This window comes from Anolis sagrei, chromosome 1 (assembly GCF_037176765.1).
Source record: "Anolis sagrei isolate rAnoSag1 chromosome 1, rAnoSag1.mat, whole genome shotgun sequence".
Classification (NCBI taxonomy): domain Eukaryota; kingdom Metazoa; phylum Chordata; class Lepidosauria; order Squamata; family Dactyloidae; genus Anolis; species Anolis sagrei.
In genome coordinates this window covers 16,236,415-16,250,489 of record NC_090021.1, presented here as the reverse complement: position 1 = coordinate 16,250,489, position 14,075 = coordinate 16,236,415, and the positions used below count along the sequence as shown (strand labels likewise).

At 36.0% G+C, this 14,075-nt stretch overlaps 1 protein-coding gene across 12 annotated transcripts in view; it reads right to left on the bottom strand.

Moving 5' to 3' along the window:
- Positions 1-14,075, bottom strand: part of CCDC88A (coiled-coil domain containing 88A) — a 116,041-nt gene that overhangs the window by 18,921 nt on the left and 83,045 nt on the right. For 10 of the 12 annotated variants that reach the window (XM_060754585.2, XM_060754587.2, XM_060754592.2 and 7 more), the window contains 7 exons: positions 13,425-13,586; positions 12,138-12,415; positions 11,791-11,934; positions 10,431-10,617; positions 8,230-8,375; positions 6,545-6,637; positions 6,204-6,418 (listed from right to left, as the gene is read on the bottom strand). In XM_060754585.2, the coding sequence (XP_060610568.2) occupies positions 6,204-6,418; positions 6,545-6,637; positions 8,230-8,375; positions 10,431-10,617; positions 11,791-11,934; positions 12,138-12,415; positions 13,425-13,586 (1,225 nt within the window). The remainder of the gene's footprint in view (positions 1-6,203; positions 6,419-6,544; positions 6,638-8,229; positions 8,376-10,430; positions 10,618-11,790; positions 11,935-12,137; positions 12,416-13,424; positions 13,587-14,075) is intronic. The other 2 variants (XM_060754588.2, XM_060754589.2) reach the window with 1 other exon arrangement.

Sequence of the window (14,075 nt, the reverse complement as noted above, 5' to 3'; positions counted from 1 at the left end):
CAGAATAAAACATCCTTTAGATAAGCATTGGCACAAGTCTTGAGAACAAGTAGCTGCTATCTTTTCCAACATTAATTTACTGTTTTAAATCTTATTAACTTGAAAATATTTCATTTTATTCTGTTGCAAACAACAGTACAAGGAAAGCTTTCCCTGTTTTTTAAATACAGCAATTGACTATATGTTAGCTGGCCAAGAAATCAAAGAACTGGAGTGCAGAAAACTGTAATAATCACCCAAGATTATTACTGAAAAAAACAACTCTTGATTAAATGAGATACCATACATGCTATGGGAAAAGGATGGTATCAAATAGAAGAATGGTGAATAATAAAGACAAAAAAGAAACAGTGACAGCATAGGAATCTTTAAATCAAGCATGCAGTATCTTAAATGAGATTTTAAGCTTCATATTATACCGAGATTTTAAAATGTTAATTTTGCTAGAAACTTTGTAGCCTACAACCAGCTGTAACACTTGAAAATCTGGGTGACCTCTGAGCTCTCCTGGGCTCCAACCACAAAAATATGTAAAAAGAATTAAAAATGTAGAATTGCATTTTCAGGGCTTCCAAGGAGTGAGATTCTCCATTTAAATGCTATTTCACAGATACAGTTTTTAAAAACCCAAAATAGCATTCACATTGGTTGCTCAGTTTGGAGGGACAACTGATGTGAGCTATAAAGACAGAAAATGGGCTGGGGTTGAGAGTCCCAAATCATTGCTTTACAACATGCTAGAATAGATGATTTCTCATATGCCCCTTTTTGTGACAATCTTTCTAGCAACAAAGAGCAAAAACACAAAGTTCCCACAAATATGTATTCTGGAAATCTTGTCAGATAATAATAATGTTTCGCTTTTAAATTTTGTACTGCTTGTTAATTCTGGTCCCTGCATTCCCTATCCAGGCTTACACCCAGTTGTATTTTTGGGAGTACAAAAAATGAAAAAGTGATATGAAGAGGGCACTGCCAGTAACTTCTGCTCTCCTAATAGCTATAACTGCTCCTCCATCCCACCAGAAATCTAATTGGAAATATAGATTAGGAAGTCCATGTTCCCCTTATAAATCTGTAATTGCATCTTAAATCTTCTAATTTGGCTATGCACACATACAGAGCAAAAAATTAAGTTGTTTTGCCTCGTACCATGAACACTTAACTTTTTGGTCAAAAAGAGGCACTGAAGAGGGGGTATTACATTTCATTGATAAATAGTGCTCTCTCAGCAGATTCTGGATATTTGATCTGCCATTGGAGGACATTTTTTTCAGGGCAGGGACTAGCTGGGTGAACCATCAATCTCCATGGAAGGGCAAAAATGGTCCCCAAACACTCAGAAGTTTCCCATCCCTGATGTAAAAGGACAAGATGTAAAAATATGAGAAATGTATCCCCTAAAGTGAACAGATTTGGTAAATGGTAATCTAAAACCACACTTCAAATAGAAATACTTATTTGTTCATAGATGACACAAAAACACAGGTTAAAAAGCAATCATAAATCTATTTGCATACATGATCATCTATTATAAAACCTGATATAAGGACAACACATGTATTTCAGATTTGTGGACATGCAGAACAAAGAGAGACATTCAAATGTATTTTAAATGATACATGTTAAATCTGTCATAAACTGTAAAAATTATTTTAAAAGGAAAAATGATTTCAAGTGATTGAGTCACAAATAACCTTTCATTGCCCTAAAATCTTTGAAAATGTTTAATTGAAATGGAAAAAAGGAATGTTTTGAGAAATAATATTGCTACTTTTTCCAACTTGAAAATACAAATGTAACAGGTTTTCTCTCCCTACAGTCTTGTTCTCCCAATGGTTGTCCCAATGATGAGGTATCAATCACAGCTGAGTTGCCAGTATTTGTAGGGGGGGAAAGTCCTGGTTACTCTAGCCCAGTAAGCACAAACAATGCATCTTTTGAGTATACAAAGAGAAAATCTCTGTAGCTGGAGGAAAGCAACTGCAGAGTAGATCTTACAGCAAATAACTACTGAGGTAGTGTTAGACCTAAATTAAGTAGAACTCTAAGCTTTTATGATCAAGAAATTCTAAAGTCTTGATCTCAAGTATAGTAGATCCTTGGTCTACTGAATTATAGACTTTGGATAAGTGTAGCTGTACCAAGCCACCAGTGTTTGAATGAATCTATTCTACCAGGAACGTAACAGTAAGATTTAGATCTAAAATATTTATTTCTTGTCACAGAGTGCACAGAGTAAGCAGCACGCTGGTAACTTACCATGAATGTTCACTCCTAGATGTTGAGAAGGAGACATCCATTCATGGGTTAAATTGTATTAGTATCAAAGTAAGCATGAAGTCTATGACAGAAAGCTCCATTCATTACACAGACCTCTGGCCCTTTTTCCAATCCTTCTCATGGCCAACCCAAATGAATGTTATTAGAATAGGAGGTGGAAGGAAATTACTAACAGATAGAAGCTTTAGATACATGCGAGCTGAAAAAAATATGCTGGCTGCACTTTCTGCTTGATCTATTCTGGCATCCACTCCACTTCACAGTCTTTGATTTAAAAAGTTAACAGTTTAGCCAATATCTCATAGATATACAATCGACTAAACCCATTTGCCTTTAGGATACCTTCACTAGTGCATATTCAATATTCTCTCTGGTGCTGGGAGAATAATTCCATCATAGATCTGAAGTACATAGGTAAGTTCACTACACACCAGAAATATTGGATAAAAACATTAGAACCACATCAGAGGCTCTCCATCAGGCTGACTAACTGGGCCTGTGTTGAGCTGATGAAAGCCCACCTTCATGTTCCAATTTTTCTGGCTCATCAAAAATGCTTCTTTTGCTTACTATAAATCTAATTTCCAATTCAAATCACTTTTTTTACCCCCATTGGCCAAGGTACCTAAAGGATCAGCTGCTGTCTTCTGAATCATAGCTTTTTGGTCAGAAAACATTCAGCTTAACTCTTCCAAGTAAATTATGCACCTTGCACACACACTCAGAAAACAGCTGATACCTCTGTGTCCAAAGAGGTTTCAGAATCACGTTCTGAAGGCAAAATCTTCTGATATAGAACATTGACAGAGTTCTTGGCCCGGCACAATTGTTCTGACACAATTTAGCTTGCAAACTTATCAGTTTCAGATTGGCACTAAATAATTTTGACTAAGAGAAGTAAGACATCTTCTAATTCTGAGGTCAAACCCTCAATGTATGTGCAGAGTGTAGTCCCCTGAGCACCCACTTAGAAATTTAGCATTTAACTGACATATAGACCTGTTAGGATAAGTTGCTCACTTTCAAGGGCTAATGATCAAGGGTATGCCAGCATGCTCAAACTCCATCAATTTATGAGGAGGATCAAACACAAGATGCACAAATATGAGTAGCTAATTCCAACGTAGAGTGCACAATGTGGTGGGAAAAGTGACTTTATACAGTTTCAAACAGTTCCTAGGAGCTATAGTAAAGATGGCACACATGCATCTCATGAAGATTCTTGAAAGATGCCTTGGAAGATTTCTCACTGGGGTCATGACTATCCAATGGAGAAGAGAGGGCGAAAAAAATGAAGAAAAAAAAACAATGATAGAGAAATGAGGAGAACTGAAAAAAAAAATTCCTTTAGAAGAAGAAATACAGTATGGGAAAATAACCGGACTAGTCCAAAAGTGGCTGGGGGGGGGGGGGGGGTGCCAAAGGAAAAATTTACCCAGGATCAGAAGGCGTGAGACATTGACAACCTGGCATAAAGCAAGGGAAAGAAGTGGGGAAGAGCCAGGAGTATATGAAATATTTGGTTTTCCAGATACAGTCCCTGCCTTACACAGGATTTCACAAGTGCATAGATGTCTCCTTTGCTGTGCACAGAAAATGATTAAATTTCTAGGTGGAATCAATTAATACTGAACAGATTATCAGCCTTCAACAATTACTGAAGTGTAACAAAACTGTAAAAAATCAGTTGAACATTCAGAAGTATTGCAAAGAAGAAACTTATTAGTATTTGCATGGACATATAAATCAAAGTAAGAATATTTTTACATTCTTTTTCAAAAAGATTGAACAGAGAAATTAGGTACATGTATACATTTGTTAATACATAAAATATTAATTTATTAAAATTCAATGTGTTTGATACTAATTTATACTTGTAATAGAATCTCTTCAACCCTATTAATTATGTGTTTAATGAATAAAATAATAAATAGGTATCATATTTCAATCAAAAATGGGCACATTCAGGTCCAGTTCATAGTACTTCTCGCAAGTTTTCATTTCATCCAGTAGCACTATTCTATAAATCCGATATATTACATAAACTACATACATTTAGAATCCATCAGTGAAGTGAAAGCTGCTCAAGTGATGGATCAATTTCTTCAATTTAGACAGTGCAATTCTATTCATGTTTAGTCAGAAGTAAATCCCACTGTGTTGAAAGGGTCTTTTCCCTTAAATTTTATTTACTTATTTTAATAATAATAATAATAATAATAATAATAGTAATAATCTTTATTTATAACGCTCCAGCATCTCCCAAAAGGGGACTCGGGGCTGCTAACATGAGGCCAAGCCAGAGATACAATACAGCAAAATAAAATACAGAATGTAGACAATAAAAATTACATCAGAATAAAATACAAACAGTAGCAAAATAAAATAAATAAAGCAAATTAACACTATATAAAATCGAACTGTCAAAGGGCCCTCTCTTGTGTCCTGCTAATTGCACCTGTGACAGTAGCAGGACAGAGAGCAAGGCCTTCCCGGAAGATCTTAATCTCCGCAATGGTTCATAGAGGGAGATGCGTTTGGACTGGTAGACTGGGTCGGGACCATTTAGGGCTTTATAGGCAAAAGCCAGCACTTTGAATTGTGCACAGTAGCAAACTGGCAACCAGTGGAGCTGACGTAACATGGGAGTTGTGTGCTCCATGTATGCTTGCCCAGTTATTAACCTGGCTGCCTCTCATTGGATTATTTGAAGCTTCCAAACAGTCTTCAAAGGCAACCCCACATAGAGCACATTGCAGTAGTCTATTCTAGATATAACGAGAAGCATAGACCATTATGGCCAAGTCTGACTTCCCAAGGTACGGGTGCAAATGGCACACAAGTTCTAATTGTGCAAAAGCTCCCCTGGCCACCAATGACACCGGGGATTCCAGGCTCAGTGACGAGTCCAGGAGAACTCCCAAGCTGCGAACCTGCCCCCCCCCCCCAAGGGGAGTGTAACCCCATCCAGCACAGGCTGTAACCCTATACCCTGTTCAGCCTTGTGACCGACCGGGAGGACCTCTGTCTTGTCTGGATTCATCTTTAATTTGCTCACCCTCATCCAGACCATCACAACAACCAGGTACCAGTTCAAGACACCGGTTCATATGTATGTTTAGGATTGTCTTGGTTTCACATTATGTATTCCATAGTTTGCTTTACAGTTAAATGTTACATTTTACAATTATACTAATAAAATGAGATAAGGCTATGATTAGATATGCTTAGCTCTACATACCAGTGCAATGATAAAACAATATAATGAAAAGATGTGGTTTAAGGAGGCGAAGGGATACTGCAATGCTGGATCTCTTTATTTCATGGAATATTTATGGTGTGCAAAGAGGAAGAATTTCCATTAATAATTAGGTTGTCATCTAATCCCTTAACTTTATGTAAACAGAAAATTCAGCACAGTGACTCTTCCATGCAATGCTGGAGTAAGTGCCACAGTGTATGAACAGGGACTTCACAAGGCTCTTATTCATGCAGAAAAAGAGGGCACATTCAGCAGCAGTGTAAAGATGTTAATAAGGAAGCATGTGATAGAGAAACCAATACAATTAAATAGTAGAAATGTTATGAATGGATGAGAAGAGACAGTACAAAAAAAGAGTAAAAGTTACGGGTAAAGGAGGTATCAATTTTACTTGTGAACCTTTTTACTTGTCTGATCAATTTTTCTTTTCTGCATTAAAACAATATAGCCCTGAAAGACCATTTCTCTGCTGTACGGCTTGATACACTCCTGAACACTCCTGATCGAGCGTGGTCTACTCCATGAGGTTACGACTGAACGAATACACTCCTGAACAAACCGACACTTGATCACATTACCTTTAAACCATATTTTGAATTTTTTAATCCCATTTAAAATATTAAACATTATTCTTATTAAAATTAGGCAATTTACTCACTGCTGCTTTTTTTAGTTCCCATAGTGTGTCCATCCTCAAGGGAATTTGAGCCCACAGAGGAACTGTCTTGACTGTCCTGATGTGGGAGCTGAAGGAATCCTTCACTAGACTCTGAGCGGGTTGGTGTCATAGTCAAAGACTTGAGGCGTTCTCGATTTACTTCCTTCTTTGATTTTATAAGTTTCCTCATTTTCAGTGTAATCCAGTTACCCCTTCTTTGGAAGAAATGAAGATAAATGTTACACACAGAATTAGTATTTTGATAACATAGCATTCAAAATAATTTCCTTGGCAGATACAATAGGTAGAAAATGATATCCCAAAATATGATTATACATTACCTTCTTGGCGGAGATGGTTCATAAAATTTGTACTGATCCATAATCTTTTCTTCTAATTTCTCCTTTTGCCTTCTTAATTCATTTAGCTTGTCACTGTAAAGCAGAATTAAGACATATTTCAAAGGCAGGTGTTTTCCTATAAATACGTCTTTCTTTTGAATTTTTTTAATCAGATTATCTTTAAAGACTTTGAGTTTAGGTGCAACAAATCAGTAATTTTTATTTATGTTTACTTATGTTCATGCCTTGCTTTAGAATAACATTTCTAATAAAAAAGACATGTTTCCCCAGCATTTGAGTTGTAATCTTTTCTATGATTGTGCTTTTGACACCAGTGAAACTCAAATCAATACCACACATTAACTACTTTGTGAAACATAGTATTTCACAACTGAGATGAATTAATCGGTGCCCTTCATCACATTTCTATTTCCTTCCAACTGCTTTTCCTGCTTATTCCCATGTAGGCAACCATCTCCAGAGGACATTAGTTTTATTTTCCTTTTTTATAAGTCATTTTTGTTTAATTTCTCTCTAAAGCAGCTTTAGATTTCATCTGCTGCTGCAGAAATTACTTAGCTTGCCTGTCTGATTCAATTTCATTTGAACTGAAAAATCTCTCTTGCTAACACATCTGTTGTCAGTTTGAAGTCCTGGTGATACATAAGCCTGTGAACAGCTATATTTTGATTTTTTAAATTGTACACAGAAGTTTGATAAAAAGCATTAGATGAAGCTGCCTCTTTTTCTGGTTCCTCTCTGCCTTTTTTCTGTAAGCAACCATGGATCCTATCGTGTTTGGATTTGAATTCCAATCCTGTGTTTTTCTTCTTTAAAATATCTGGTGTGTATGAGGTTATTGTAAGCACTAATATTAAAACTATGTACCACATTTCTTCAATTATAAGACACAATTGATTGTTAAGATGCACACTAATTTCAGTACCATCTACATAAAAATATGGGTTGCTTACCTGTAACTGTAGTTCCCCAAGTGGTCACCTGTAAATTCTTTTCATCCAAAGCTGTCTGCTCAGGTGCAGAAACTACCATATGTGCAATTCACAGGGACCACGATGGGGAAATAATCATCCTCAATTTTAAGAAGCACCCCATTTTTAGATAAGTTTATACAGGGAAAATGTGCATCTTAGAACTGAAGAAATAGGGTAGCTGCAGCCAGAGGAATGGGGAAAGGGTTTTTTTTTTCATTGAAAAGAATTAAGTAGAACAATCAGAGAGGTATACCAATGAAATAAAAGGAATATTATATACAGTTCAAGAAAAAGAGCAACAGAAAATGAAAAGTGTGAATAAAATTCATCTGGCTAGCAAAGTAGGACTGCAAAAAATCAAGGAACGGCCCAATGAAAGAAAACATGACTTCCACTTTTCTGATGCTGGTGTGATGAACACATCTCAGATGATTTTTAACTATTTGTAGCTATAAGAAATACTATAATAATCTATCATGAGAAATCTATCTCTTCTCCTAAATTTTGGTGATTCAAGGAATACTTTGAAAAGCATTCACATGAAACAGCCATTAATAAAATCCAGCTATAAAAATGTTTTAATCTATCATTAATGAAATGTTTCCAGCTAATATATTTATAATACATTTGTATTTGAACAGTCAATTGTAGTTAGACTACATACAACTTGTCCACCTTTCTGATACATACATATACTGTCTTTGTTCAACATGAAAAAGATCTTTGCTTTCCATATTCTGCTCTAATAATGTTCTGTTTTGCAGCATTAACGTCTGTATTTGATCCAGCAGATGCCTGTTTTCTTCTTCCAGATTTCCCTTCAGCTGGCTAAGCAACTGTTAAAAAGCAAAAAGCACAACATTTTATTGCAGGAAGTGTGCCCAACTTTATAAACCTCAAAATAAAAAAAAATACTTTCAAACAAATCAAACAGTGCAAGTTTGTATTTGGGAGTTGGAGATTGATGTTAACTTTTTACGCCAATAAAGCCAGGAGTGAGGAAAGAGCTCCTCAAGACCAGGGCTTCTCAGCAACCTGGAAAAAAAAAAGGTTTGGTAGAACTGATTTGCCCCAATATGCCCCGTATATGCAAAGTTGTCACATTTCTTCCCCTGGGACATTTATGACCTATTAATTGACTTTCTGGCTTTTTCCTTTTTTGTTTTTTTTAAAGGCCTCTCCTGCACCTAAAATGGTCCATGAAGCCCACAAATGACTCCAGGAGGAAATCCTCTACAAGGGTGGTACAAAGCAAAAGCTGAATCAACTCTCCAAAGGTCCTTGGAAGCTTAATGCACAGTATTAACCTCTGACAGTAGCTGCCTTTGAATAAAGAAAAGCATCTTTACATGCTTCTGGAACATGGCCATACAGCCCAGAAAAAAAGCAACCCATTTTTACAGGATATGTTATAGTCTTTGTTTTCTTTTGGAAGTTAAAAAACGTATTTAGGGCTGTGGACAACTGGAATGTGTTTGTAGAAAACCAACTCCCTTTAAGTTAACCTTGGCCCATTCCCAGTATTTTCAGCTATTTGTGGTTCTCTCTCTATAAAAGAGATTTCAAGAGAAACATAAACTCAGTATTTTACAAGAATTATGTAGTAAGAACAAAATCTGAGTAGCTTGTGATATTCTGCCCATAGGTGGAAAAAAACTACAGTGCTTAAGAAAAATTTTAAACACATTTGCAAAGCATATAGACCTGTAAACTGGATTTCATTTTCTTGGACAGAAAGCCTCTTTCAGTCCTACCAGGTGTTTCAAACTACTGTATTCATATCTGGAGGGTGTTTTGAACTATTATGGAAGGCTGGGCAAGCTATGGAGGCTATTTTTTCCTTCAGATGAAGCAACAGTAGAAGAGCCTCAACAGGAAACCAGGTGTGATTTGAAGACCATCTTTTTAAAAAACAAAAGCTTCTGGTTTTGCATGTGTCAATAATAATAATAATAATAATAATAATAATAATAATCTTTATTTGTATTTCTTCCTATCTCCCTAATGGGGACTCCATGCAACTAACAACATATAATGGCAATATTCAATGCCATATAATACAACCAGCCAATAAACAAGGCATAACATAAATTAAAAGATAACATAGTAAACCTTAAACATAAGCAATAACAAGACATTACCACCAAATTAAATGAACACTAAAATTACAATTTAACTCAACTAATATTTCAAGACTAAAAAGTTTCAAAATTAGTAAAAACATAAAAAAATTCAAAGGGTATAAACCCAAAGTAGTAGCCATTTCCATGTTTCCAAAAAACAGATATTAGGCTTGCATAAAGAATGGGGGTATGGCACTATTTTAAAGGAGAATAGTTCCCTAGAGGTCACAGTTAAAGAGGGAAAAAACATAGGCTACCACATGATTCACACCCCTTCAGCAAATACTTCCTGATGGTTAAGAGAACAGAAAGTCTCTTTTACTGATTCTACTTTCTGACATATTTCCATGCCATCATTCATATTGTGCTAGAGGGCTTCAGGAGAATTTTGGGTCTGAAAGGAGAAGGGAAAATATTATGTTTCCTCACAACACAGAATAATCCCGTGACTGGAACTCTGCACAAGGGATGCTTCCACTGGCAGAATCAGACTTTTCAGAACACTCCCGCTGAAGCCTCCCAGGATTATTGCACAGTTGAAATCTCAGGACTACTGTGTAATAAGTACAACTGCAAACTTAATTTGGTCCTTATATATGGACATGTTTAGAACTACTAGGACACATTCCTGAAACTGGTAATTTTAACAGTTCCAGTATACTCAGAGAAAAATACGTATCATTATAGAAGTCTAATGATTTTTCCTGCATTTGATATTACTTCACAGAACTAGGACAATATGTTAGTGGGGCAACATAAATAAATTACCTCACATTGATTGTTCAGTTTTGTGTATGTGATGTCTAGTTGTTGATACTGTTCTTTAAGCTTTGAAAATTCAGCTTCCAATCGTGTTTGTTCCAGTTTAGAATTGTTAAGTAGTGTTTTCAAATTTTTATGGTCCACTTGGAGAACTTCATTCTCTTTCAAAAGTTGGGTGTATGTATGATTTAACCTGTAAATTAAAAAGATCAAAAATGAAATTAAAATTAAAAAGTCTTCATGTAATTAAAATGACTGAATTTACATAATGAAATAATTATTATATATTCTTACCACATTTCTGAGAGGGCAGATTCATATTGATGTAACAATGTCATTACAATATTCTGTGACCAACTGTTAGGAACATATTATAAATTTGCTGACCTTCTCTTAACACATTTAAGATTTCTAACTTTTACCCACTGTTTGAGATCAAAGCAAACCTTAGCATTCACAATGGAAATTACAACCAGTTAATACAATTACAACACAATCCTATAGGTCAAATCAGCTACTGAGGAAAGGACATCAAAACCTCTTCTCCAAACTAAGAGAGGGAAGTCTTTGTAACTCCAGAATGCCAATCTTGCAGGCAGCCTGACTCAACTCTGTGTGTTTCTGTACTTTAGACATTATGTGTCCTGCCTTTCTGGAATCAGTGTGGTATAATGTTCTGAGTGTTGGACTAGGCTCTGAAGAAAAAGATTTGAATCTCCCCTTGGCCATGGCAATCCCACTGGGTGACCGTACCTCACACTTTCTCAGCCTCAGAGAAAGCAAAGGCAAATCCCCATATGAACAATTCTTGCCAAGAAGATCTCATGGTACTAATTGTCAGAAATGACCTAAAGACACACAAGAACAACAAGAACAAATCCTATTTTATAGTGAAAGCTGTCTACTTTGGAATGCCCTACAGGTGTGTTGGATGTTACTTTCCTTGTCTCATGCATACATTTGTACACACATGCAGATAAAAGTGATCTGTTGTATGTGTATGGTTGATGATTGGGGCAGGGACAGTGATGACATAGAGTAAGCTTGGGTAATGTGAATCCATCCAATTTCTTCAGTGATATGTGGGTTTCCTATGCATTCAGGTACTAGTTATAAATGTATGTGCGGCTAAGTGTCCTGTTTGACAGAGGTACTGCATGCACAAATGCAAGACTCCACTTGGCCATTGCCTCAATTCTCGTTTCTTAGGCACATGCTGCACTTCCTATTTGGGAACAGTCCTTTTCTCCTACAGTGTCTTCGATGGAACCTGCAGAGGTAGAGCTGAGCCAGATCCTTTCCACATGTGTGAAACTAGGTCTGTACCATTAGATTGAAAAGATCATACATTTATTTTGTTTCTTACCTAGCATTTTCCTCACAGAGCTTTTTGTAGTCAGCTGCTACAGTTTCGTGTGTTTTGTTTTGCTGCAGCATCTTCTCCTGTTCTGTTTTGAGTACTTTTTCCAGTTCTTCTAACTGTACTTTTTGTTTCAGCAACTGATTATATCTGACAATTGGATTATATAAAATGATTAAAGGTATTATTACGCATGAGTATGAAAAAAGGTGAAAAGTACAGATTCTTCTTTAGACAAGGGCACATACTGAAGGATTTAAATGTGGTTTTATTTTCATAACCTAATGCAAAAATATTATAAACTGTAAGATTTTTCAAAATTAATCCTTACATAGACTAATACATATATTCACCTGTCTTCTAAGTCCTTGTGTTCCACTTCAAGATTCTTGTGTGCTGATTTAAGACTTCCATGTTTGGAAATAAGAGATTCATATTCACCAGCTTGGCTTTCATGAAGTTGTTCCAATTTTTCATGATCTTTGATTAGTGAATCATATTGTGATCTCAGATCCTCCCGCTCTTTGATTATGGATTCTTTTTCATTTTCCAGAGTAGACTGCTGGATCAGCAGCTGTGCATTCTGGTTCATCAGAGATGTACTTTGCGAATTAATAGCCGAATTTTCCACCTACAGTTTTCAAAAAAGGTATTTCACAATGAATAGCTGAGCCCTTGTTAATGCGCTCAATCAAAATAAATCTCAACCATGAACAACACATAATTCATCCCAATACTGGTTCACCCAGAGGTTCTGGCCTACAAAGATCATCAGTTTCCTGGAAGAGCCAATGCCTAGTGACTATAGCCGTGATCCAAAATATCTGGTGGCACATTTACTCCCAGCAAATAGCTGTCTGGGATAGTTTTGTGTGCTGGTACTCCTAAATTCAATCCCAGCAGCTGATGTTAGAAGGATTGGGAAGCAGATTACACAGAAGACTTCGACCAGAAACCTTCGAGAAAACCAGCTAGACAAATAGAAGGTAGCTTCTTTTTTCTATGCTTCCTACATTGTCCACCCTATAATATCATTGTTAACTATAAAGTAAAATGGAGGAATATTTAAAACTGGGCATATTCAAATTAGTATACTGTGAAGTTTTTTGCAGTAAGTGGGAAAGTGTTTACTTTTCCTCCTAAAATTCTATACTTGTCTTTTCGAGATTCTTCTGATTCTTGACAGAACCCACATATATTCTAGAATGATTCTTTGTTTTCTTCACTAAGATTCCTAAGAATAACAGAAAAATGTGGACACTTGATTCCAAAGCATGATGAGGAATAAAAATCAGGTGACACTTCTCTAACTTGAAGAGATAAAACAGAGTCTTGAAAAGGGATAAGAGCCCATTGTGTGTGTAATGTAAGAACACAACATAATGGGGAGTCAGTGGTGGGGCACAGCAAAGATGTATCGCCCCAGGGATTGAACAATATAGTCCAAAACAGCATAGGGAGTGGGGTCTCCCAAAATACACTTCTTCTTTATTCTTCAAGTTGGGAACTTTATTTGCAAAAACTGAAAGCTACTATAAGAATGATGTCAATTCAACAGACTTGTTATGATTGCTATATCAGATTGATAACAGAAAGGCTTTCATTTGCAAAATGTAGAGATAAATATAGATTTACAGAACCTGAAGCTTAGCATTCTGCGTTTGCAGGGTTGTATTTTGCTCTTGTAAGGAAACAGTCTGTCTCTGAAGTGACAAAATCTGAGCTTGCAAATTACTGTTCTGTGTCTCAAGTTGCTTCAGTTGTGTTTTCAGAGCCTGCTTTTCTGCCTGCAGAGTTGCATTCTTTACAAAAAAAAGAAAATACGTTAGCTACACGAATCACTTATGTGAACAAAATACTAGTTATATTTAGAGTTCTATTTGATGCTCTAACATTACAAAGTCTGCAAATGCTGGAAACTATAAAAAGTAGTTAAAACCATTATAGACTTTAGTATCTTCATCTTGAATCTTTGATGTTTCAGAAGGATGTTCAAGAATTTAAGCCTATTACAGGAAGATACAACTCACTGCTTTTTAACACTATTAATACGATGGAAAACACTCACCCCTGAATCTCTAATCCTATACTACCTGTTCCATCACCTCCATTTGCAGAAGATGGTTCATTTCCATTGGAACAATTTCCTGTTTCTTTTACTTTGAGGACCTCTGTTCCATTGGAATCTACCATTCTGTCTGTCAAAAACTCTTCCTCCACAAAAGGAATAGTAGTTATAACAAAAGGGTCTCTTATCAGACCTTTGTATTGTAGGCATAACCTGTTTTTTA